At 44.7% G+C, this 27,390-nt stretch overlaps 2 protein-coding genes across 5 annotated transcripts in view; both read left to right on the forward strand.

Annotated features, from left to right (window-relative positions):
- Nucleotides 1–2,915: 2,915 nt before the first annotated feature.
- ptpn5 (protein tyrosine phosphatase non-receptor type 5) lies at nt 2,916–8,476 on the forward strand. Its single transcript, XM_034534516.1, has 12 exons — nt 2,916–3,185; nt 3,680–3,802; nt 3,946–4,041; nt 4,256–4,512; nt 4,691–4,883; nt 5,315–5,399; nt 5,685–5,764; nt 5,992–6,129; nt 6,229–6,339; nt 7,473–7,633; nt 7,909–8,022; nt 8,383–8,476. Exons 1-12 carry the CDS (start codon nt 2,916–2,918, stop codon nt 8,474–8,476), a joined length of 1,722 nt encoding a protein of 573 aa, XP_034390407.1.
- A 3,788-nt stretch (nt 8,477–12,264) lies between these two features.
- Nucleotides 12,265–27,390, forward strand: part of dusp8a (dual specificity phosphatase 8a) — a 37,689-nt gene continuing 22,563 nt past the window's right edge. The window contains exons 1-3 of one of the 4 annotated variants that reach the window (XM_034534517.1): nt 12,265–12,610; nt 18,317–18,700; nt 26,660–26,798. In XM_034534517.1, the coding sequence (XP_034390408.1) occupies nt 18,464–18,700; nt 26,660–26,798 (376 nt within the window). In that variant the 5' untranslated portion in view covers nt 12,265–12,610; nt 18,317–18,463. Of the gene's footprint in view, nt 12,611–12,798; nt 12,899–18,316; nt 18,701–23,396; nt 23,503–26,659; nt 26,799–27,390 lie in introns of those variants that run through there. The other 3 variants (XM_034534519.1, XM_034534518.1, XM_034534521.1) reach the window with 3 other exon arrangements.

Consider the following 27,390-nt stretch of genomic DNA (forward strand, 5'->3'; position numbering starts at 1 on the left):
ATATTCCGCTGAGCTCACCTCATTCGTTCAACAGGGTCCAGCGGCACAGAAGGAGAGGAGGGGAGATGAGAGAGAGGAGAGAAGAGCAGAGAAGGCTTGACTTCATGCATACTGATTTTACTGGAGCAATCTAAATGTATTTCTAACGGTGTCTGCTTAGTCTGGCTCAAATCATCCCCGCCTCGTAGAGAGAGAGGCAGAGGATGAAAGAGAGGGTGAGAAATATTGACAGTTTACTGTGGCACCTTACATCACCATCCTCCGCTCGTGCAACCACAGCTGGGAGCTGACAAGGGTGCTCCTCACTTCCATCTTTTGATGAAACAAGATTCCCAACCTTGTCTTTGCATGACCAGTTCAATTCAATTCAATTCAGTTTATTTTGTATAGCCCAATATCACAAATTACAAATTTGCCTCAGAGGGCTTTACAATCTGTACACATACGACATCCCTGTCCCAGGACCTCACATCGGATCAGGAAAAACTCCCCAAAAATAACCTTTCACATGGAAAAAAGGGAAGAAACCTTCAGGAGAGCAACAGAGGAGGATCCCTCTCCCCGGATGGACAGAAGCAATAGATGTCATGTGTAAAGAATGAACAGCATTTACAAAGTTACATAAACACATCTCATGAATATGACAATGTATGAATGGAACTCCAATCCATGAAACAGAAGGAGGTAGAGAGGAGGGGGGTCGGGGAGATCAGCAGGGCCAACGCGGGAGGCCGGCTCACCAGGCATCAGACACCACCAGGTCCAATGGACCCTATGAGACGTGAAGTCACAAAGACTCCGGGGAGGAAGCAGAGTTAATAAGGTGCAATGGAGAGATGTAAATTCATCCATAAGGAGAGAGATAAGAGGAGATAGGTGCTCAGTGTATCCTAAAACATCCCGCAGCAGCCTATAAGCCTATAGCAGCATATCTAGGGGCTGGACCAGGGCAAACCTGATTCAGCCCTAACTATAAGCACTATTAAAGAGGAAAGTCTTAAGTCTACTCTTAAATGAGGTGACTGTGTCTGCCTCCCGGACTGAAAGTGGAAGCTGGTTCCATAAAAGAGGAGCTTGATAACTAAAGGCTCTTGCTCCCATCCTACTTTTTAGGAATCTAGGAACCACAAGTAGCCCCGCATTTAGTGAGCGCAGCTCTCTAGTGGAGAAATATGGTACTACAAGCTCCTTAAGATATGATGGTGCATCACCAATCAAGGCTTTGTAGGTGAGGAGAATAATTTTAAATTTGATTCTTGATTTTACAGGGTAGCCAGTGCAGAGCAGCTAATAAAGGAGTAATGTGATCTATTTTCAGTTGAGTTTGAGTCACAAGGTGTCTCCACCGGATGTGTTCAAATGACCCGTAACATCTCTTTGCTTTATTGTCAAGTTGTGAACACATTTGATGTGGTGTGTTTGGCTGTTGTCTTTTGTCCTTCAGATTTGACTCTGCACACAATGGCTGACAACGGCTGGTTGCCACGGGATACAGGATTTATCTTGATCATGTGATCTGACTCCCACCAGTTCCCTGCCATCTATCATAGGTGAGTCATGTGACAGGCTGTTCAGTTTTTTGATATCACAGGAAACCTACTGGAAAGTCATTTTTGTCTGCATTGTTAGTTGTTAGTCATTGATAAAAGAAAAAAAAACAACTTCCAAACTCACTGCTGACACATTTACCCATCAGCAACACATTCAGATAAAAGTGATTTGTGCGCAAACACTCCACCACCACTCTCACAGGCCCCCGCATTCACACATCCGCACACACCACGCGGTGGTAATCAGCCAAATGTACGAAACACCTCTATTAATGGTTGAAGGACAAAAGTGCAGCGCGGAAAAGGATTGAATACATGCATGCTTGTGTGCGTGTGTGTGTGCGAGTGTGCGTGTGTGCGTGCGTACGTGCATGTGTGCGAGTGTGCATGTGTGTGTGTGTGTGTGTGTGTGTGTGTGTGTGTGTTGTCAGTAGATAATAATGCTCAGGACGAATGAGAGGGATGAGAGCCACTCTGTTGCCAAGGCGACGGACAGGGCTGTAAACACGCTACCCCTGACTCATCTCTCCACAATAGAGCCTCTCTCTCTCAAACACACACACACACACACATTCACCCAATAGAGTGCAATCTGAGGGAGACAAGAGGATCCGGAGATGAGAGCCACTCCAAGCCGCTTAGCTATACATCTGAATAGGCCAGTGGAATAAACTCTCTCTGTCATATACACACTCATTTAAAAACACAACGTGACAAACACAGGCAACATGTGTATATTACTAAAGCAACTAAGACAAAAAGTTGATTATGTGTGATTGCTTATGAAAGACAATTGAAAGGGAGTTATGTCTTTACCCGCACTGGACCTTTTGTGTTTATAAGGGGTTAAAGGTGCTCGTTTGAAAATTCAGACCAGATCGATGATTGATGGATTGCCTCCACAGCTTTCAACATGGCTAGCGGGGCCTACAGCACAAATGGGGCAAACAAAGGCAACAGTGCAGACAGAGCTAACAATGTTTACCTGGAAGGGAACCGGAGGGCTGAAGCTACTCCGCAATGACCGAATATTGAATTTAGCACCTTTAAACTAACAACCAAAGCACACACTGTATTCATTTTATTCTTTTATTCAATTTGTTTACACCTACAAATACATATACATATGCATCTACATATGCATACCATCTACATCCACATATATGTGCATACCATTTTACACATGCACTCCACAAGGAGGAATAAAGGGGGAAGGTATTCATTCATTTATTTTAACTGTTTTGTTTTTTTTACTATCTTGGAGATCACACACTCTTAATCTTTTAGTAATTTTTTTTCAAGATGTATACAGCACCGCATTATAAAATAATTTAACAATTTAATTGTTAATTTAACAGGGGTATCATGACCCGCCGGCTGAGCAGCTCCACCCGTTCCCACACTGAGGACTCCATCTTCCTGAGGCCCGACGAGGACCCCGTCTGGCTAGATGAGCCCACAAAGACTGATAAAATAGGCGACGGAGCCTCTAAAAGAGACAGGCAACCAAAGTACAAAGATGGACCAGCAGGGGGCCCAGGTCCGCAGAGAGAGGAAGTGTTTATGCACAAGGTGTATGCGCTCGTGATTGAGATCCACTGCTGGGCTGCACTGTTTGCCGTCTCCCAAGTCACGGTATGTGAATGGGCGTTAGTTGAAAACAGAAAAATGGATTAAAAGTTGTTTACTTTAAGCTGGTATATACTTGGTTGGTACTCAAATGTCTGCTTTAAATTAGATTAAGATGAGCTTCCTGCACCAACTTTGGTTTTCAGCTCAGCATAGAACAGTAAAATCAGCAATGCAAATGGCACTTGAGCACAAGGTGTTCTCTCTTGACCCTTATTTCTTCGCACAGATTTTCTTATTATAGCCCAAACAAATGTTAGGGCTAGAATTGTACACCCCCATTACCATATGTAAAAAATAAATGAATAAATAAGGGCTTTGTAAACGCAGCCATGATTATGACATGTGGTCTATTTACATAATCGTTATGCCTGCGTGATAGGCCATCTTCTTTTCTTCTCGGTTCCTTTTCACCTGAGAGAAGCCACAGCGCTGCCTGATTAGTGCATGAATGACTGGTGAGTTCACAGTGACAGTCTGCCTTCCCTCTCTCCTCTCAGGGGTACTGGGTGTTTTTTGTGGTGGAAGGAAATGGACCTCTCTCTTCCATCTACAAAGCCCTGCAGGTCATTGACTTCTACCTTGGCTTCATCTTACCCTGCCACCCGATATTTGGAATGGACGTAAGTGTCCGTCCTGGAACTCGTCAATAGAGCCGTTTGTTTTGGATGCAGAGTACAAAAACGAAACCCTGAAGATATGCTGATCCAGTGTTGGCTGTGTCTCACTGCCTCTACCCCTGTCTTTATCTCTCTGCACGGCTCAGTCCTTGGTGTTGATGAGGGAAGTTGTGAACACCAAAGAGCACAACTGGATTGTCCATGGAACTGCAGGCATTGGTGTGGCCATCTGTGTCCTCATGGTAAAACACTGGAGAAACCATTCAATTCCTGCACAGTTATTTCAGCGTGAATGTGAGAAATATAGTGGATGTTAAATTATTTCTAAATCACCATAAAGACCCATGACGACTTTGCAGGAAACTAGATTGACTGGATTATTCAGATTGGACAGTTTCTTGCTTTGATTGATGTGCTTATTGCCTGATAAATGGATACCCATTAATCTGTTTCCAGGTTGTCCACATGGCGTGTAAGTGGCGTTATGGCTCTGGCTCGTGGTCGTCAGGAACTGTGTCGCGGGACATTGGTGATCGCCGTCAGTCAGTGAGCCGCCAGCCCTCCTTCACCCTGTCAGAGTGGACAGACGCTCAGGAGGATCTGCTGGACATGGACCCTGAGCCACAGACGCCGGTCTTTGACATAGGCACCGACATCAGGGCGGAGGGAGACGCCGCCACCCTCACCGTCACATCAGTGGGGCTTCAGGAGAGGTCAGGGTGGGCGGCAGGGGGCTGGGAGACACACAGAAATGTTTTATTGTGACTAGTTTTTTTTTGTTTGCGTTTTTATCTGGATCTGCAGCAAGACAAATGCTGTGTATGGGAATTTTATAACAAAACAGAACTTTACTGATAAATGCATTTGTATGATTCAATATGTATCACACAGGAGGGGCTCCAACGTTTCCCTGACCTTGGACATGTGTACACCGGGCTGCACCGAGCCCTACGGCTACGGAGGCCAGCTCTCCCCCAGAGACCAGTCGGCCAAGGAGTACCTCCGACAGGGGGCCAACACCCTGACCCCTGACATGCTACACACACGGGCCATAGATGACGAAAGCCTGCAGGCTGAGTTTTATGTGAGCACAGCAACAGCAGCTCACCCACCTACACACTTTAGATTAACAGGGATGAACAGAGACTCACTGGACGTACACTGACCCACACACATAGACACAGCAACTAATGCACACACACACACACACCCGTAAGCTTTTCCACTGTGTGTGTTAGTGGGCGAAGGAAGGATAGATACAGGCATATTTGCATACGAAAACCCACAGAGGATCCTAGTGTCTGCTAGGCAGGAAGATGCACGTTCAAGACCACACACCAGTCATTCGTAGAATAACATCACACACAATTAGACAGCAGCAGTTTAGTCTGAAGGGTAGCGGATGACTTAATGTTGGGTATAATTGTCCTGCAGTAGAAGGCATAGTTAGGACTCCCCCTCTATTTCTGCAAGGACTGATTCTTATTGCACCCATTGTTCTGTGTCCATCGGCAGGAAACTCCCATGAACTTTGTGGACCCTAAGGAGTACAACTACCCAGGGCTGGTGAGAAAGAACCGCTACAAAACCATCTTACCCAGTGAGTACAGCTGCAACACGAGTCAGAACAGTCACAAAAAGAGATCATGCGGTTGTAAATATTGTGAAAACTGCTTTTTTCTTTTGCTGCTTCTCTTAAATAATTTCACATGCTCATCAACTATTTAGCTCAGATGCGTTTGTAAAAGGTCTGTCTCTGTGCACCGGAATATTGATATTCACACTGAGACACAGCGCCACAGCAGCTTCTTTTGCTGTCATCTTTTTGAATTACAACCCACCTGTCTCTCTATCCTCATGGTAACCTCACACTGTTCTCCTCCAGACACACACAGCAGAGTGATCTTGAAGTCACAGGACGAAGACGATTTCCTCACTACTTACATCAATGCTAATTATCTCAAAGTAAGTGGAAATGTGTGTGTTTGTAAGCTCCTTCCCCAGCTTTGTGATGTAGCCACCTTGTCTTCTCAATGTCTCCTACTGACGACTGGTAGAAACTGATTATATATTATATGTATATGACAAGACTGTGTGTGTGTGTATGTGTGTGTGTGTGTGTGTGTGTGTGTGTGTGTGTGTGTGTGTGTGTGTGTGTGTGTGTGTGTGTGTGTGTGTGTGTGTGTCTGCAGGGTTATGGGGATGAGCAGTGTGCCTACATTGCCACCCAGGGTCCCACCGTGAACACAGTGGGGGACTTCTGGAGGATGGTGTGGCAGGAGAGATGCCCAATCATAGTGATGATCACCAACCTGGAAGAGAAAAACGAGGTCAGGCGGGGCGATGATGATGGATGCATTAATTGATAAATGGACAGATAAAATATCTTGTAAAAAAATATCCACTTGGGTGTCTATTGTGTCTTGCAGAAATGTGCAGAGTACTGGCCTGAGGACACTGTGACCCATGAAGGCATCGAGATCACTGTCGTCACAGTAACACAGGAGGATGACTACAGTCTGAGGGTGTTTACTTTAAAGGTAACACACAGAAAGACTGTTGAAAATAACTCACAAAAAGAGCAAATATAGTGCATTGCTGAAAACAAGTTGAGGGGTGAGTTCAAACCAAAAACACTATTTTGGCATCAAGCTGTATTTAAGAAACACTGTTTGGGTACAATGTTTACACTGTTTAGTAAGGTAATAAATCAAGTGAGAAAAAGCATAATTTTTTCCAAGATTTCAGACCTTTTTTTGCAGCCAAAGCAGTCGCCCCCTGTAGTTTAAGACACTTTTGCATTGGCTTTAGTTTTCAGACCCGGAGGTTGTCGCCTGGTTAATCGTCTTTTGGGCAAATTAAAGTTTTGACTTCAGGGTTCAGGGATTCATCCTGAGGGGAACATGAATGTGTTTACTACGCTTCATGGCAATCCATCCAAAAGTAGTTCAAAACCTTTCACTTAAAACTACAATTTAAACACTAGAGGAAATAAGGTCAGAGAATAACCAAAGTCCTTATGATTTATCATCTATCGACCATGAATGCCGACCAAATGTCAGGCAATTCATCAAATAATTAGTTAGAGAGAGATTTCAGTGGTGGATCTACAGGCCAACATTGACATTCTTAGAGCCACACTACCAATGTGGCTAAAATTTATATTGAATGTGGGGTCATGGTGGCATTGGCATCAAGCCCAACATGATAATTCAGTCAATGCAGCCTACTAAGCACCAAGGGATCATTATATAACTGCGCTAAGTTAAAAGTGTGTTGTTTATGTTGTTGTTATGTTGTTAATGATTATTGTCAGACATAGAGGCAGTTGATGGATTTGATTATGTTACAGTATGGGAAAGGGAGAAATAGACTATAAATATCTCCTATTTAAAACCCTTACTCTTTTTTGTCTTGCTGTCTTGCTCTAGCAATTAACATCAAGGTAGCAATTTGGATATGAATGCGAGCAACAGGCAGATCAGTGTGTCGGTCTCATGTACATGTGTGCGCAACATGATCACATCAGTACTTTATGTCTGAATACCCCGTCTCTGTGTGTTTGTGTTTGTGTGTGTGTGTGTGTGTGTGTGTGTGTGTGTGTGTGTATGTGTGTCTGTGTGTGTGTGTGTGTGTGTGTGTGTGTGTGTGTGTGTGTGTGTGTGTGCACCAGTGTGGGGAAGAGGAGCGCAGTCTGCAGCAGTACTGGTACACCTCGTGGCCTGATCAGAAGACTCCAGACAAGGCTCCGCCTCTTCTGGAACTGGTGCAGGAAGTGGAAAGGGCCCGAGAGGAAGCCCCGCCATCCAGTGGCCCTATAATTGTCCACTGCAGGTACAAAAGTATCGTTTTGGATATATAGGGAAAGATAAATAGCTCAAATGTGTTCACATGGCTGCGTCAAAAGGCTTATATTTAAATTGCCCAGCTTAATATTTTTTTAAGATATAAACCACTTGGCAGAGCAGATAATTTGTCTTATTCTATTTCTCGGCATTCTGATTATCCCCTGGGAGGATTTAACATTAATCAAATTAATGTGCTAATCAATACAGAGAACCATCTATTTTCTGCTGCATCCCTTTACCCCTCTAACTTTGTGTCCGCAGTGCTGGAATTGGTCGAACTGGCTGCTTCATCGCCACCTCCATCCTGTGCAAGCAGCTGAGGACTGAGGGTGTGGTTGACATCCTGAGAACCACCTGCCAGCTCCGTCTGGACAGGTGAGATATTCTTAGCCCTTTTCCATGCTCGTGTCCCTCTTTAGTTCTTGGCATCAAATCTATGTTTGTTATGTCAGTTGATCTGGTTTCTACAGTAAGTTGTTGTGAGCTCAATTTTCATAAGAACAAATATCAAAATGTGGTCTATCAACCAGTGTGTTCACAGCCTGCTTGCGATATGCAGCGTATTTTTTTTGTGATTGCAGGAGCAGCATGTGAAACTAATAACTTAATTCATTATGACTTCCTTCCATTTAAGTATCCCAGTAAGACATTCTAGCTTTTTTAATCAGTCTGGACCAATGCGGTGGACCGACTGACCACTCACTCTGTGTGTGTCTTCCTGTGTATGCTTCTCAGGGGCGGGATGATCCAGACCAGCGAGCAGTACCAGTTTGTGCATCACGTCCTCAGCCTGTATGAGAAACAGCTGCCTCATGCTGCTGAGGAGTAGAGTGAGCGCTACAGCCACACCCAGACCGAGACACACCACTGTACACTGTACCGCCTCCGGTGGTATGCACCACTGTACCTAGCATCATCTCAATCTCACCCTTTAACAAGTTCAAACCATGTAGATCTCTTCACCCGAGACAGGCTCGTTCAGACAGGACTCAATGGTCGACACAAAATGTGCATACTGTGTGTCCATGAGCAGAGAAAACACTGGGAGGTGGGATTGGAGATAGCCCCCTAATCAGACACTTAAGGGATCCACACAGTCCTGAAAAGTCGTAACAGCTAGGCCCCAAAATAATCCAAGCACGCACTCCTGACATCATTTTATTTGCACTTAAAAATAAAGAAAAATCACATTACTGTTAATTAGACTCAATCATCTAGGTCTCATTTTGTACTTAGCCCCCTCACACGCTGTATGTACAGTTATCAAAAGGTTGAACTGAAGCTGAAGTATAATCAGTTCACCTGCAGCGGTGAGTCAGTTTGCTGTAAGGAGGAAATTCAAGTTCCATCTCCCAAAGTTAGTGTCAATGCTAAGGGCCCATGCAGTGCCAGCATAACTCACATCATCAAATGACAGCCTATTATTAAACATCATATAGATGTAAAAGTGCACATGAACTTTAAGTTAACTTTCATCTTTTCTCATTCACTCTCATTGTCTCTCACTTTTACTGTAAACAAAAACAAAAGACAATAGAAGGCCTGTTTCAACTTTTGATGCATTCAGGAGCCACCTCATATTCAGGTTGCATGGTGCTAAGTGTTCATTAAAGGCATGTGCAATGTTATGGAACATAGGAATGTATAACAATTAGGTTATTAATTAAATAATTAGGATTTCTGTGCAATCTACAGTATTACAGTTGTACGATGCTGCCTGTGCAGTCCTCATGGCCCATGATGTTTACAGTAAACAACTCCTGCATAAGGCCACATAGACGTAAAGTCAGAGGCGTCACAGAGCCGGTGACACTGAGGAGACAGGGGACAGAAATATAATCAGAATGTCATAGAAATCAACGCAAAGCCCAAAAAAGGCTCTGGAGAATCTGGAATATACACACAGTGAAGTGTAATGCGCAGGAAAGCAAAAGGTTTCATGAAGAAAATGCAACGTATTGATGACGTATGGTCATATTACAGCTAATCTTCTTGTAAATGTCCCACTCCCATAATTATCGCCCTCAGAGTTACGTGCTCTGTGATGCCTCTGCTTCCAACAGTAGCTTGAACACATCTGTGAAGTAAGAAGCCCATGATTGTTGTATAGACAGGCCAGACCTAATCTGTATGAAGCACAATAGATCAACTAAGGTTGTCTCTGATGTTCAGCTGTAAAAGTTCTTTTTTTCCGTATTGTGTTTTGATTGTGTTGAGTTTAATGGATTGCATGTGCCGTATGGGACTCCATAGGTCCACAATCAAAGCGACGTGATTGGTTGTCCTGCTTCTTGTTGTGTAAAAGGGTTTAAGCCTATTATATTGCTTGCTCTCGGCCAATGCTTTTGATACAGTTTGCTTTTGTGACACCAACCAGAGATATTTTTAGAACATTTTGATACAATCCTTTCGAGTAGATGCCTTGTGTATATTTCCGTTTACACCATGATGGAATGTAGCTCATACTGTGGATCAAACCATTGGTTTATATTGCAAGATTTGACAGAATAAAATGTGACAACTACCTAAGTTACCTTACGGTAAAGAAAATAAATAGATTATGTTCAGTCTTCAGTATTATTACGTTATGCCTTTAGGCTTTGCTTTAATATGCTTTGCTTTCTGTGTATGTTTTTATTGTTTTTCTTGGAGAATTTTACCTCAGACTGAGTTTTTACGCAGTCCCCACTCGATTCCATCTGTGACTCTAGGCCACTCTCAGTTGACAACATGATAAATAATTGCTATGTGTAAGGCAGCTAAAACAGTGAAGACAGTTTTTTATGTAACAAAAATCACATTTAAACAACTTCTAACTTGACTCAATGCATCAAATCAACGGTCATAAACATTATCAGAGGACAGAGTTAACTGTGTGGGCTCGGAACAATTCAGACATCAAATAAGCGCGCAAACTTAAACTGCCAAAATGAACTTTTAATGGGAAATAGGACTGGGATTGATAAGAAAAGCTACAATCTTTTGTTGACATAATCCTCTGATAATGTCCAGTGTACTTGATTGAAAAGCTATTATTTTGAGTGCTTATTTTCTATGCTGTCCTCCTCCGGTGATCAAAATGGGGATGATGAAATAGCCAAACAATCAGACTTACAACCAACCAGCATTCAGTATTCCTCTTCCCTGCTACAGTATCGCTTTAAGTTGTGAGTTTTTGCATCCAAATAAAGGTAGATTTTCATGCATCTGTGTTGCTCTCTCTGTGACTCTCAATCACTCAAATACACACAAAGCTCCTGTGAAGCTCATTTCCGTGGTAATGAATACAAAATATGAAGAAGAAAAAAAATAAAAGTTTTATTTTGAAACGTAAAGGTTTATGACAAAGCTGTATTGGAGTTGTGTTGAGCTGGAGACGTGATGGCCAGTACTGCACTTTTACAGTACCTGCACCACAGACTGCAGTTCAATATTTCTACCGCTTGATGTCAGTATATACAATGTAATTACATATACTGACAATAGCTTTTTCATCCTGCGTTCATCTGCGAGTTTACTGACACATTTAGTTGGCAGAGCAACAGAACAAAGGCCTTCAATCAAACAAAAGAGAGTAGGCCTTTTTCGCGGCAGACATTTTGACATGCCATAGTAGGAAAAGCAGAGGTGTATTAAATACTATAATAACAACACTTAACAATAATGATAGCTGCATTCCACTGAGGCATGTTGGCTCTCTGGAATAACATAGTCAATCATTATCACCTGTGCTTTCCCTACTAAAACCTGTCTGCATTGAAAAGGTCCATTCATGATACTGAATTCAAACACACTTATTTCAACTGTAATAGTGGTTAGTACTAATGTGATACTGTGGATAAGTATATGTTAATTTATATTACCATATATAACACCAGAATGTGTTTTTGAAGTCTTCTGTATGTCTCTTAAAGTCCCTACATACCAATAACACACCCACACAGGTGTTTTCACTTATGTTCCCTGCTTAGAGCTTTTCTCAGGGCTGTGTGAGTCACAGACTGTGCTCTGTTGGCTCCCCCTCCCTCTCCTGTTACTTCAGTTGTTACAAATTGCACCTATTTCCTTCTTTTTAATATCCCAGCATAGCCTCACCCAATTACCACCTAATTAGAGGTATACTCAGCCATGCTATTTAAAACACCTCTGCGGGTGTAAAACATGTTTAATGTTGCAATATCTGTGAGAAAGCCAGGTTTCATTGTGTCCTTATAAAAACACAAATCCAGCCATGGTATATTTTTGTAGCAATCTGAGTGAAACAAATACACAACTCAAAACAATATTCCTGGAAGGGATCATTATGAAATCATATAATAATCAGCACATTATGAGACTGATTTGTTTGAAAAACAATCTCATGTTGTTTTTTTTTCGTCCCATAAAATTGTTATGGCACTCCAATGACTGCACCAGAGAGACTAAGGACTGCACGAGTTATTGCGCGTCTCCTTTAAAAAGCCGGACTGTCCCTTTAATCTGCGGATCACAACGTTGACGTCATCCATTCCCTGAGCCTTCTCCCCTGAGCCGCCTGCGCTGATTGGCTCGAGGTGACGTCAACCTCACAGCCTTTTTCCTTTTTTTCTCCTCTCCCTACTGAACCATGACCTCATCGCTTTAGTTCAAGAAAGTGCTAAAGTGCACCTTCTGTAACTCCCCTCCCCTCCTCCTTCTCCCCAACACACGCACACAAACACACACACACACACACACACACACACACACGTTTGAGCTATTACTTTGCCCCGCAAAGCATATCCATCCCTCCGCGAGCTGACCACGTCAGTTAACTTCGCTTTCATGTTTCGTTTGTTCCTGGCGGTGTCAACCTCTGTCAGCTGCACGGTCCCCGGCCACGCAGCCAGGTAAACACCGGCCAGCTCCATGAAGACACCGCGGCTCTCCCCACTGACACACGGAGGCCAGTTGAATAACACACAGGAGCCGCGTGGAGTCCGAGGTGAGTGCGCCCGTGCGTGTGTATTCATTCGTCGGAACGAGACGTGTTATTACCAAGTGTGTTGCTGCCGACAGAGCTAGCTCACGTTAGCAGGGGATGCTCGCTATCTGTGCTCGTGCCCCCGGCTGCTGCCGCCGCGAGCCTGTCAGCGTGCACTCCCCCCCCCCCCCCCCCCCCCCCTTTATGTGCGCTCCCGTGTTATTATGGGAATTAAACCCTTCCAGGCTGAAGTGACCGATTCTTCTATTTTGACAAGCATCTGGTCACTTACCGTCCGACCATTTCAAGGTAGGTAGAATGCTTGTTTGATATATTTTCTGTTTTATTTTGAACGCTGTTGTTCATAATCACCGCAGCCTGTCCGATCAATGGAGTGGTTCATTTTTCGCATGCAGACATATCCACGCGTCATAACAACACGGGGAAGGTTTCCCACTCAGTCAACGCGCAGTGGACCTGAACATAAACGTGTATTTTAATATCGCTGTGTGATCATTTGTGCAACGTTTGCAAATGCAATGTCCGCTGTCCGCATTGTGCGCTATTCTTATTTCTAATCCACGTCGGTTTATTATAGCGCGCTATGACCGCGCTTACCCTCCATCATTGTTATTAACGTTATCAAACAGGCCACGATGTCCCATCTATTTCTTTGTGCGCCCCGTCTTCTTTATTGGTCACAATATCTGGGACTTTTGTACAGAAGGGATTTTCCAATTTTTTATTTATACGCTATTTATAGCCAGTGTATTTCATGTCAGGTATTCTTGGTATTATTTTCATCGGCATATATCGTGATTATTGTTACGTTAGATACCTAGGTATCCCCAGTTATATGATCCTGCAATTTGCAGCAGCTTACTGGGAGAGTATTGATTAGAGGGCACCAGAAGGCTTTACACCTGGTTATGTTGTTTACAGTATGATGACGCTTTTGCTCCAACTGGGCTTTGACCAGGAATTGATTTATCCAAATTACATGATCCCTGTAACAGCATGCACTTCTCATGTTGCACTACTTTCTTTTTCCCATGGAGGCCATTTCCGTGTTACTCACTCCAGGCCTGTCACTCAACTAACCCTATTTGTGACCAACACATTTATTATTCACATCCAGCTGCTCGAATATATTGCTTTCAACCACATAGGCATTCATAAATAAGGGTTTGCAGATAAAATTCAAGTTGGTTGACTCAAGTAGAGCTGACAACATTGTATTGATTAGTCTATTAACTTTAGTAAAGTAAATATACTTGGCTTTTGGACTGTTATTCAGACAAAACAGGCAACCTTAACACATCAACTCTGGTTTTAGGGAAATGGGATTAGTCAAGCGATCAGAACAGATTTCATGTGAATTCATTCATTAACTTAATATTTTCTTTCATTTCAAAGACATAACTAATTAGTCTCAGACATCGCTAATGTAACAAAAGCTGTCAGGAAATAGGTTAGAAATACTCTTATCAGCATAGGTAGCTAATAACTAATCCAGCATTGACATGATCTGTCATTCCTGTTACTAAATTATCCACTCTAAACTGGTGACCCCATAATCCTCCGCCAGCAGCCCTGTGTTGACGTCGTTGGCTTGAATACCTGTGGAGTCCCTTGTTGTGGTCACATGAAAGAGGAAGTGTGTAAACAGATGCAAGCTTTCAGTTTAACGAGAGAGCCCCTGTCACAGAGTGAAGGGCGAGGGATGCTCTTTGTGGTCCAAACAAACATGACATGTCTCACATTGTATACAACGAAGAGCCAGCTTTATATCAGTCTACTCCGGGCTCTGGCCACAGGTGACGTTATGCAGGGAGTTAATGAATAACCTGGATGGTATTACATCAGCGTTGGTCGCCCTCCAGTTGCTCTCTTTGTGTTTGCTTCTCTCACTGATGACTGATATGGCAATCTATCTACAATATGGCATTATTGAGCCGTCGTCATGCTTAGCCCATTGTTTTGTATGAAGGGCCTATGAATATGCCCGCATGTCTCCATTTTATGGAGATAAAGTTACTTCCCCAATATTGTTTTATTAACCTAATACAATGACGCTTTTCTTCATTATCAGTCTTTTGTTATCAGCTGTAAAGAGAGTAACCGTGAAGTCGGTTGCTGTTGAAGCAAAGTAAATAACCCAAAGTATCACACCTGTTTTGTACAGCAGGTTAGACATGAGTATGGCAACGTTCAACTTGCTTCATACTTTGTTTTGTAGTAAGGTTCGATACATGTGCACACTCTGTGTTTGCTTAGCAATCTGTAGTTGGCATTGCGGGCTCTCACGCTTTCAATTATGCACAACTGCAAGTTCCAGTGCTTTTTAGTCACCGTAGGTAAATTCGGGTATTCAAATTCCCCAACAATGTAAAAAAAAAAAGAATTCCTTCAAAATGAACCTGTTGATCCGGTTGTTCTGCCTTCAGCCTTCAGCAAGGTGTGACTGCATTGCTTCATCTTCACACAACCATGTCCGCTTAAGTCTTTGGACTTTGTGCACTTGTTTGCAAACGATCGGGTGTTGTTGTTTTTTTGACCAGCTGAGACGAGCGGTCGAATGGGTGAGACCAAATCAACAGAGAACAAATCTCTCGATGACTTCATTGTTGTCACACAGCTTAAATTGTGAGAACCTATTTACATAAGTGTATGTAGCATTGTCAGTTTTAGCTCTCTCACCACCTCTTGTATCCTGATCCAGCTTCAGCACCAGTAGCATCCCATCGTCATCACCGTCCCCGTGCCCCCTGTTCACCGACCGGGCTGTTTCTATGGCAACAACAGAATCTGCTCCGGGCCTGTACACGCTGTCTCTGTCTCTCTGCTTTCTCTCCTCTCGGCTTGTTTTCCTCTGTTCAGACAGAGCTGCACAGCAAGCTCCTGGCTGCTGTCTATTTCAGTGCGAAGAGCTCGTTTGTTCTTTCTCCTTACCTCCTCTCCTGGGGGGGGAGATGGTTTTGCATAAGGGGTCGGGGTTGTGGTTGTTATGCTGAGTAAGCATACTGAGGTGCGTGCTGCCTCTTTGTAACATTTCTATATTCCTCCCTTTCCATTTTCTGATTCCTGTCACTATCTTTCTGTTCCCTTTGCCGTCTTCTCTTATCCCCACTCTTCATGCCCCGTCTTGTTCACGCCAACAGGGTCCACTAAGAGCGTGGTCAGCGTAGGATAACTGTCCAACGGCGTAGGAGATGCAGAGCACCAGTCTCTCCGTCTCACTACCGCCACACATGTAAACCTGCACACTCCGCCCCTCCCCGTCCCCGTCCACTGCACAAGAGCAAGAAAGAGAGTGATAGAGAAGGAAGGAGGGATTCAGAGAGAAAAAGTGAGACTGGGCGGGTGGTGGGAGAGCAGTCGCCATTAGACATATGCAGCATCAGATGGTGTGCTCAGCAGCAGGGAAACGGAAAATAGGGAGAAAGATTTACCCCCCCGACCCCACTGGAGGCTGTGTTGTTAGCTGCTCGGCTAAAGGGCTCCGCGCCATAAAAGGTATGATATAACAGGTGATGGGGCAGGTCGTAATGTAGCATGCAGGGGCTGTTTGTAGTGGAGGGGCTGCAAGGCGTAATGTCTCTGCAGAATAGCTGCTGGGGCGCACATTGTGGGGAAAGTGAGGGAATCTCAATATGTGCTGTGTCGCTGTAGGTCAGACAATTGTGCCTTGCTTAAAGTGTTAATGCAGAAAGCCACATCCAGCCATCACTACGACACAGACGGGCAGATCAGATTAACTGGATTAGATGCATCTGTGTTGCTTTCTTAAAAGAAGATACACATTGTGCAGTCTTTATTGTCTTTTCTTATCCAAGATGTGTCTGTTATGCCTTGTTTTTGCCTTTACTGTACTTTCTATTACAGCAGCAGCAGCTTGGCTGTGTTTACAGTGCAGGCAGTTGCTGCTGTCTATCTAGATGTTCTTCCATGTTCCTGTGCTGCCGCTTTTGCATCAGGCAGGTTGCCAAGCGGTAGCGGCAGCATGTGGACATCTATGTTCAGGCTTGGCAAGCAGCCTATGGGAGATATCGGCCTCGTGTGGGTGCCGAAAAAATTATTATCTCGGTGATCGGTAAAGGAATGTTATCCTTTTGCCGTTATGAATGGCACTGCAACAAGATCGACTCCACATCCACGTCTTTAAGTTTGGTGCAGTCAGCTGCAAGTTAGTTTATGAGTGTTAGCAAATTATCTTTCCCTTCTCAATGTGTCGCTCAGCTTCTCCCTTTTATGTGTCGCTCTCTTTTCGGCAGCATTTTTGTTCCTTCATTTTTTCACAATTGTCCCCTCCCTATCCTTGAGCTGGCTGAGTTGCTAGGCTGGAGATCCTCACTGAATAACATCCTTTGCTACCCCCCCCCCCCCCTCTCTCTCCGCAGCAGTGGTGTCAGAATAGAGGTGAAAAGTTGCAGAGCAGAGCTGCATGGACGTCTTCCCAAGACACTAGCCATCAGAGGACACAGTTTCTCTACATTTCCTCTGTCTCTCTCTCTCTGTCTCGGTTTTCTCGCCCACCTTGCTCTGGTCCTGTTCTGCTTCACATAGACAGTTCTCTTCTGTTGCCGTGAGCCATCTTTTCCCCTCTTTTGATTTATGAAGTGAGCGTATATATTGCTGATAGTTTTCTTTCAGAACATGCCAATGGCTTTGCGATGTTCTACTTTATCTCCCTCCGCTCTCTGTTTCTACATGGCTGTCTGTCGTACTCTCCCTTTTCAACCCAGGTTTAAACCTCTATTTAGACTTTGGGGTAAATGAGAGGAGGCCCATTAATTTTTCATGACACCATGTGCCTCGAGATGAATAAAACAACACGACTGCATTCACATTCTGACCTTCTCACTTGTTGCATGACACCTGGTGAACCAAGGAAAGGGCCTTTAATCTACGCAGGGTTTATGTTTATATGTTTAAACAAAAGGCACTTTGGTGTGTGTGTGTGTGTGTGTGAGTGTGTGTGTGTGTGTGTCTCACATTAAACATTGGAGTGCTGCGGTGACAGTGAGCAGAGTGATTAGTGATAGACAGGAGGATGCAGTTCATCAAGTTCATGGACAGCTCTCTGTAACACACACACACACACACACACGCACGCACATTCACATGCACGCATACACAGGATGTCACACAGGCCGTTTGCCTGTTGTCCAGACCTGCCCTCTGAATTCCCCCAGCTTAATTTATCTCACGCCCTCAGTTTCCTGTTTCATGAGCTACCGAGAGACCCTCGATCAACCACAACCAGCCCTCACACACACTTCTGCCGACACGCACACACACGTTTTATTGTTGTGAATGTCTATCTTAAGTCTTTGGCTTTGTTTTTGGATGTGTGATATTCCTACACATCTCAGGACTGATGAATCTCAAGGGATGATCCAGTTGGCTTTGAAGCCTTTAAATAGCTTTTATATCCATGTTTAGCATTGTAGCTATTTTTGGCGCTCAAAGTCTGCCAGTAAAAGCTAATGCGACGTTTAAAAATACAATGTGCACTTGACTGTGGTTTGGAAATTAATACGCAATAGATTCTGTAGACGTTGCTTTGTAGCAGTGGCGTTTAAATTATATTATTTGTTGCACTAGCACATGAGTGGGCTGAAGCTCAGGACAAGAGGTGGTTCGTGCCCTTGATGTTTTGCCCTCTATCTCAAAACTCACAGACTTTTCTTCTTCTTCCTCTTTGTTTTGTCTCCTCTTTTTCAGGCACCATGGATCTCTCAGCACCTGCTTTGGTGGTAGCCTTCCTCCACTGACCTCACCTCATCCTCCACCTCTACCCCTCATCATCCACGCCCCATCCCTTACTGCCCCCCCCCCATTTCTGTAAAACCGCTCCGCCTCTCCTACATCATGGCAGGCGAGAAAGGGCCGACTAAGCGAAGCGCTATGGACATCAAGCGGCTGGCGAGCCTCATCCAGAGAGGAACGGGCCGTTTGCTGGTGATTGACAGCAGAACATTTTCTGAGTACAATGCGTCGCATGTCCAAGGTGCGGTCAACGTCTGCTGCTCCAAGCTGGTGAAGAGGCGACTGCAGCAGGACAAGGTGTCCGTCACTGAGCTGCTGCAACCCAACGGCAAGGTGAAGGTGAGCAGAACTGACAGTTGATGCTTTTTGTGTGAGAGGATGGGGCCTCAGGGGTTAGAGAGCCTTTCCTTTAGGCTGGATTCAAAGTGTCGGTGTCGCAAGCTTCCATCTTGCTGATAAAGACACTGGATTCTTACCATTTTAATAATCTGCCACATTATACTTGCAAATTTGCATTGTACTTTTAGTTTTGTGGACAAACTAAACAACCGAGATGTAAAGTGTTGATTAGTGGGCTTCGGAGTTTCCCCATTATCCCAGCCTTTCTGCAAAGCTAAGCTAACCTGCTGCTGGTTGTAGCCATAATATGACCATTTGGACATGAGGGGACATGAGGGTGTCCGTAGTCTCTTGTCACTCTCCATCCAAATATGTGCATTTTTCCCAAAATGTTTCCCACATTTGTTAATGTTTAATATACCTCCATGGATTTAATGCTCAAGTAAAGATTTATATATTTGTTTTTGTTTTTATGCAGTGTTTTCTTATGTATGTTACGTGCACAGTTACTTGTAGACCTTTGGGATTTAATCAATGTCCTGTGACATACAAAGAAAAATAGAATGACTATTCTTGCAAATCAGGGTTGTTAGTTGAAATGGTGCATTTACAATGCGTTGGACAAGTCAGCATAATCTTGCAGAAGTAGCAAACTCTGCACGGGGATGCAAAACCGTAATAGAGCAGAGACGTTTGTGACAAAAGGAATTGTGTGTTTAAATATAGAGACACAGGCAATATGTTGCTCTACAGCTCTATGTTCAAGTTCAGGGCTGTACAGCAATACTGTGTGTTTTGTGCATAGGACAGAAAGGAAGTCCAGTAGATGGAACCGGCGTTGAGGAGAGACTTTCCTTGAATCAGGTCTCAGATTCAAGCTCACACCTGCTGAAGTGTTCTTGAGGAAGACTCTGCATCCCCAACATCTCAAAACATTTCCACCAGCCTTTGCCGTGTACTGCCGTGGTTCTGGATTAGCCTCCCCTGTGCTAGCTCTAGCCTGCTCCACATCAGTGGGGTTATATTTGGCGGGCATGCAGGCAGGCGTACCGTAGGTTTGTTGGTTATCAGTGGCCCTGAAATCGGATCCTCCCGTTTTCCATGACTTCTTCTCTGAATATGACAGCCTTTTTTCCATGGCCTGTCCACCCGTGGCATGCTAACTCCTGTATTTTTAGTCGCTGTGTGAAACTGAAGGAACTCTGAGGGGGGGGGGGGGGACCTTGGTGCGGGGGGGTTATGTGTGGGATGTGTTTTGTGCCCTCGTAGGCGTGCATACTTTACCCAACAGTTTTACACGATTGGCCAAGTTCGTCAACAAAGCTGTGGAGATTTTAGGTATTTAATTTTTAAGCACATGTACACCCTAAGCTGTGAAACGCTGTTGACACATAACAGGTGATTGAAATGTATTTCTTAGGTGTGACACATTGGGTTTGAAAGGCATTAACTGGAAACAGGAAACTGACCTGTAAAACCTCTCAGTCTTTCAAATCTACTTATGAATGTGATTTCTGACCTCCCATTTTATGCCCTTTAGCTACTGCATCAGTCCCGGAGTTGTAGCGAACAAACTGACTCTTGTATTTCCATTCGGTGCTCAGCAAGAGAACTTTAATCACTAAAACACGCCCTGCTCACAAAATGGCGAATAATTATACATTATTGCTTCAAATTATTGCTTTGCACTGCTTGTTGGATTACAGTTCACATGTGTAGGTGACTGACACTTTCCTTCTGGTAAGAAGGTAAAATGAAGGAGAACTGTGGATTATTGTTAGTTTCTCAAGTCAAATGAACTGCGGTTTAGCTAATAGCGTTTGCATAATTGGTACATTGGCTGAGAGTCCCCATGCGCCTGCTGTTTCTCACCGGCTCACTGTTATACCAATTAGTTTTAATTCAGCTTTATTGCAATGGCTTCTGGCAGTCAAACCCGCATGCCTTTCTTCTCACCAAAATGTACCACTATTAACTGGACAACGATCCTGTGTAATACCTCTTTTATTAGTGCGTTCTGCCAGCCTGAGTTACACGTACCAGGATACCAGAGATGCTGCAGAGCCTGAAGGCCCCATGGGAGATGCTGCTTCTCGGAATGTGTGATCATCCCGACAGATTCAGTTTTGCTCAGATTAATGCTTTTTATTTTGGCTGGTGATGATGCGTGACCCGCTCTGGTAGTCTACGGATTTAGACAGAAACGGGAACAAAAGCTGGAGCTGGAGAACTGTGAAGTGTGAGAGGTGTTGGTTGTTCTTGAGTGTGTTTCAATGCCGGATCTATTGGGTCCATCTCTGTGTGGTGGCCCTGTGTTTGGCAGGTCTCGCACTGTGGCACCCCAAAGAGCCATACTTCCTCCTGATTTCTCACTTGCAATGACTTGTCTGTGCATCTCCCACAACTATAGCCTGCAGCTTCCCACCACCGACACATGCCGTCATCATTTATTCCTTCTTCCTCTCCCTATCTTGTGTTGCCCCATGTCTGGTTTGTTATTATCCATTCCCCACCCCCAGTAAAGAGGATAAGGCTTGCGATTAATGCTGGGCTGGATATAGCTGGAACTAGCCGTGTGAGAGAGGAGGGCCCGACGGACCCAGACTCTTTTGTTATTGGCTAAGCATGACATCATCCCTTTTGTGCGGCCACTGGCAGGCCGCGGGCTGGGCACGTGCAGACGGGCTGTGCGGTGTTAAAGCCGGCTCCCAGCTAACCCCGCACACACACACACACGATCCTCTCTACCCCCCACATGGCTCTGAGCATCGCCAGGAGCCGCCTCAACCAGCCAAGACAGCAAAGGACACCATTGTGACTCTTTGTTGGGGAAGTGAATGCAGGAAGCGGGAGAGCAGCACTGAGGGTATTCATGCCTCCGCCTCCTCCCTGGCTGCCTCCCGCCTCACATCCCATTGAGCACTAATAGTCTGCATCCCCCAAGGCGCTGCACTCACCCTCTTTCATAGAAGCTCCCAACGCTTCAGTTAACTGAGCTGAATGAACATCCATGACCAGCGCAGGGGCAATCAAAAATGGTGTCCTCTTTCTTCTCCCTTTCACAGCCATTCATAACCTCTTTATTAATGCGGGTCATGGATAGCTGGATACAGCGGGTTAGGTGGTGGTGGACCTCTGCTGGTGAAGGGATGGCACAGGCTGAGCAGGGAACGGGCTTCCTCGTGCATTTCCTGACAGGCTGGAGGGCAGGCTGGTTCCTTGGCTTAAATCTGGCTAATCCCTGCTTCTGTGATAAGGACAGCCGGCCAGTCAGGCCCGACAGATGGACCAGAGGTTTTCACTAGCGGCAGCCAGCCTGGGGAAGCACCCTTCATCACGTATGCAGGCACGGAGGCCAGACCTACAACGAATACAGCAGCCTTCTCATAGTGACAGAAGTTACTTGTACAAGCTGCCACTTGCTAGAACGTGGAGGAACTGACATATTTATTTTCACGAGCGTGTTTTGTAGTTTTTGTGTGAGAGGACACAAATAGAGCCATACATGTTTTCTGTGATTCAGCATTTTTGAATGCTCAGATGATGGATCGTGGTATCATTGTATTATTTTTGTGTTTCACTAACACAATCTAATTATGATTTCCAGGCAGTGTGCTATACAGGTTTTACATTTGGGTGTAAGAGAGTATTGTACGGGCTAGAATCAGCACTAGGACGGAAACATTGTCTGGGTGCATCCTCAATGCCAGTTAGGGACTGATATATTTGACCTTTGACTTAAAAAGAGAACTACGGGTAGTAAATCAATGACACAAGGGGATCGACAGAAAATGATTATTATTATTCAACAACAATGTGAAAAGCAAATGATAATCTGTATTAAAATAAATCAAATGTATTCAGATGTGATGATCTCGTAGAGGGAAGTTGTGATGCGTTGTACCGTAAACAATTATATAGATAATTACTAGTTGCAGCCCGTTGTATCCTGACACTTGGAGTTTATCTTTTGCCATTATTTGTTCCAATAACGTCTCACACCTGTATTTACACTCACGTATGTCTGCAAGTGTTGGGATACCAACATATTAGACATGATAATGAACAGTAGACTTGTTTGGTATAGGAGATCCAGCCGACGGGCCTGTTATCTTGAGTTCCCTGCTGCCTGGCACAGGGGGAGACTGCACAGGATCAACTAATGCGTTTATGCAACAAAGAAGATCCCCCATCAGTTCCACTGATGACGCACCATGTGTCGTGCTTATCTCCCTCTGAAGGCTGTAATGTTATGTGATACAAGGATGATTTTGAAGATTAAGGTGCGAGTATTCAAGCGAGAGACAAAGGACAGAGACACTGTTCATTTCTTTGGGAAACACCGTACAAGTATTGTTCTGGACATTTCCAGTAACCACAAAATAACATTTCAAAATAAAGGAAAGAACGTTTTGTGTGTCTTCTATCTTGACTGAACTGAGACCTTAGTCGATGACTCACCGCATGGATTGTATTCCCGCGCACCCAGAGGGCAAACCCTGGGATTTCTTTTCTATGTTTCATTCACATTCTTTCTTTTGCCAAGTTCAGACAAAGAACCCGGTAGTGGTGTTTCTACAGAGCAGGATATGTCATGTGTTTACTTTGATGAGGTCATGGCATGAGTCATTGTTTGCTTTTAAGATCCTACTGTTTGACACAGACAGTTTCAGACATGCACCACAAAGAAGGAGCAACATTTATGGTTTTGTAGATTGTTGGTAGGTCATGGGTGTAAATGAAAGATGGAGGGAATGATTCATTGATGTTTCATTGGATGCAAAGCCATGGAGGGCGACACGGTAAGACCGGATCTACAGCATGCATGTGCGCTTTGAAGACGACAATTTAGTCAGTCAGACTAGGAAATTGTACACTTATATGTAAATGTCTACTGGCATCTGATTGTGTAAGTCTGGTGTGTGTCTAAATGTCTGACATTTAGTGCATTAAATCTGTGACCAGATCTCTGAAATGATCAGTGATGATAATCTCACTCTGCACTTTCAACCCTCGGCCACATGTTCACATTCCTGACTGAAACACATAATGTTAATTTAACCTAAATTGCCAACGATTATGCTAACTACGCTAAACCCATGACTACTTTGTATTTGGTCCTCAAAAGGATAGACGTACAGGAAAGCTGTGACACGCACACACATCACACCTGTACAAGCATACATGAAAGTGGCAGCTTCCAGTGCCAGTTAGTGACATCATCTGGTCCCCGGGGGTGTATCTTTACAGCGGCACAGTGTCACACTGTGTGTGGAGGAGGCTTAAACTGACTGATCAACTGCGAGGAGAGGACGCTGCCTGTTGCAGCAGGTCCTCTATCTGCATGTAATGAACTTGGGGAGTTTCCAACCATTTAGCTGATTTGTACGCGCATTGACATTATAACTCTATTCAGAATATGCATACAAATCAATTATGAAGTAGCGAATGAAATAGTGATTTGTCCCGTGTTGTCTGCTGTGCCATCTTGTGCCCTCATTTGGCACGGTGCCTCCAAACAGCTTCATATGGTGGCTGAAGCAAGTTCAAACTACAGTCGACTTGTTGGACATCCCAGAGAGGACGCATTGAGAGGACCCGGGCCGCGCTTCAGGAATGCAGGGCCATTTTTAGACTGTTTATGCTGATGTTGTGTCACAGGCCAGTTCCCACAAAGACACACATACTGTCCCGCTCAGCGCTGACCTTGTCACTGGTCAGGAGCACTGCTGAGGTCGCGGGAAACCATGTTTCACTTTCTTACACAAGCACTTACCGCACGCCGGGGCTGTGTTTCCACATTTCAACTGATATCTTTTGTTGCCCCCTGTTATGTGCGTGCGTGTGCGTGCGTGTGCGTGTGCGAGCGTGCGCTTGTGTGTGTTCGGATTGTTTTTATAGAGGAGCATTGACAGTAAGGCCAAACCTTGACTCACAGCCTTCTGTCAGACCTTGTTTTTCTCCCACTCCTTTTATATTTTATTACACGGGATCGGTAAGAAACATGCAGAGACTTCTGTTTCTTGCCCAACACCTTCATTCTTTCTCTGTTACACTTGTCCCACTGACTTTCTTCAGCTCTGACTCTTGCTAGCCCTTCAATCTCCTTCTCTCTTTTTTGCTGTTTCCCTCTGCAAATGATGGGATAGAAATAGCTACTCCCCCTATGACCCATCTTTGTTTCTACCCTCTTGTGAGGCCAGCTTTCCAATCCTGTAGAGAAAGCTTGCGTGCCAAAGAAGCATAGCAATTGTCCTGCCAGTGCCACTTTCTGACCCTCTTTGTGCCCCCCTCCCTCTTATTCCTCTCTTTATATTTGATCGTCCTCCTGCCTCAACTTCTCTTTCTCCATGGCCCCTCCCTTTTCCGTCTCTCTGCCAGTGGCATTCCTTGTTTACCTGCAGTGTGCATGCGTCAGAGCGCCCGGGCCAGCTCAGCGTTAGCAGGGATGCTGTAGCACTGCAGAGGGATGAGAGTTCTCTACTGCTGCTGCAGTCTGACAGCTCCACGCTCCCTCGGGTCGTTGACCTCTAACACTGCAGCAAACTATTATACTGAGCTGGAGGTATAGCTTAAGCCCATCATCGAAACGAAATCTACAAAGTCGCCCATATCATACTTTATTTTACTATCATTCATACACTTCTATTAAATATTGAGGTAGCTGTTTTTTTTTCATGCCTTTATGTCCGTGTTGGTGCTGGATGCAGGCAGGCAGAGCGAGGCCGGGTTTTACTGGACCGGAGCTACTTCAGAGGCTGACTTTGTCCGGTCTAAATCACCTGCATGGCTGTCAGGGCCACAGCTGCTCTGCAAGCAGAAACATAATCAGCCACTCTATGCACCCTGTGTGTCTGTGAGCTCTCGTCAGCAGACACACAGAGCGATGAAGGGATGGTGACCACGCTGAGAGAAAGTGCCAGCGGGTATTCCATGGCACGTACTCTGTATGTTAAGTTAAACAATGTGGGATGTCCCCCCCCCCTCCACCTTCTGCTTCTCCTCCACCGCCTGTCTCTTCTTGCCTCTCTTCCTCTTCATTTTCCTCTGGCATCTTTCACTATCTCATCTCCATCTCTGCCTGCCCCACTACTCCACTAACCCCACCCTCTTTATCCCTCTCTTCTGCTCGCCCTCCTTCCTCCTCCCTCTCTCCTCTCCTGTCCAGTGGCGGCTCAATGATGCAGTGATTCATAGCTGCAGTAGGCGCTGCCTGGTGGTCATGTGACCAAAGCCTGCCTGACAACATGGAGAACAACACAGCCTGGCTGGTGTGTGCGCAGGCACATGCTCACACTATCTCATTCAAACACACACACACACACACATACAGAGGCATACGCTATCACGCTGGCGCATGATCATGCTCTCATCTTCCTCACAATCTGATACAAACAGCATCACACTCATACACGGATGGATCCACACCCTTCGCTATGTAGTCAGCTTGATTTTATCGGTATTACTTCCCATTATGACAGACAACCCTCTCAGCAGCATCTGCACAGTAAATATTACCGTCGCAGTGCAAACTCAGCCCTAATGCATTTTTCATAAACCTGTGCTTTGTCTTCATAACTTACTCTGGCATCACCTGTAGTTCCTCCTGCTTACTGTCACTGGCATTCGGTTCTGTTTGTTTTCTTTGTTGCTGCTTCCTGGTGAAACTATCTCAGGGTCAGACAGCTGATGGTTTTTACCCTGCAGCAGCTCATTTGCATTTTTTTTGCCACAAAGTTTGGTATGAAGACTTTGCTCATCTAGGGAATACATACTGATCTCAGAAAATAAATTAGTTTATTCAGTGCGTGTGTGTGTGTGTTTGTGTGTATTAGATTCTTCTAATTCCAGTCCTGTTGGCAAACTCTTTCTTCCTTGTTGGCAATGGATGCTTGATGTACTTTTCACAGTGGCACTGAAAAATAACTCTCTCATCCTTGTTGTTTATCTTTTGTGCAGGTGGAGCTGGGCAGGAAGCAGGAAGTGGTGGTTTATGACCAGAGTTCCAAAGAGGCAGGGCATCTGTCCAAAGACGGCTTTGTGCACATTCTCATGGGGAAGTTGGAGGGCATCTTCCACAAAGTTTCCCTGCTCACTGGTACGTGAGAGTGTGAGGAGCATGAGTGCGATGAAGGCAGTGTTTGTTTTTCTTTTTTTCTATGTCAACAAAAGGGATGAGTTCCTCCATCCAGAATGACCAAGTCTCTTTTAATTACCCCCTTCTTATTGCACAGTGGGCAAGTAAGTGTGCCTCAACTCACCCCGCTTGCCTGATTTGAGTGTAGTTCCACAGTTTGGTCATTAGATGGCACTGATGGGCCAGACAAGCATTTGTCTCCTCACAATATACCAGCGATTCCTCATTTCTTAACTGGCAGTAATCACAGGTTCACAGGTATGTGTGAAGATAGGAACGAGAGGAGGAAGTATAAAATCCCGGATACAAAGCCTCTGATGACTCTTTGATGTTTAAGCTTCCCCGGAGTCGTTCTCTTCCCCAGCATCACTGAAATAAAGCTGAAGCTTAATTTCAATCCTCTGGTCTTATTTACCACAGTTATTTTCCTGTCATAGTGTCCACTAAGCACACTAAGACTTATAATTGAGCCCCAGCAATAATAGCATAGTTGCGTTAATAACATCTTGAGTGTGGTGGCTGCAGCTTTTTAAGGGACATAACGCACACACCG

The sequence above is a fragment of the Cyclopterus lumpus genome, chromosome 6 (genome assembly GCF_009769545.1).
Source record: "Cyclopterus lumpus isolate fCycLum1 chromosome 6, fCycLum1.pri, whole genome shotgun sequence".
Lineage (NCBI taxonomy): Eukaryota > Metazoa > Chordata > Actinopteri > Perciformes > Cyclopteridae > Cyclopterus > Cyclopterus lumpus.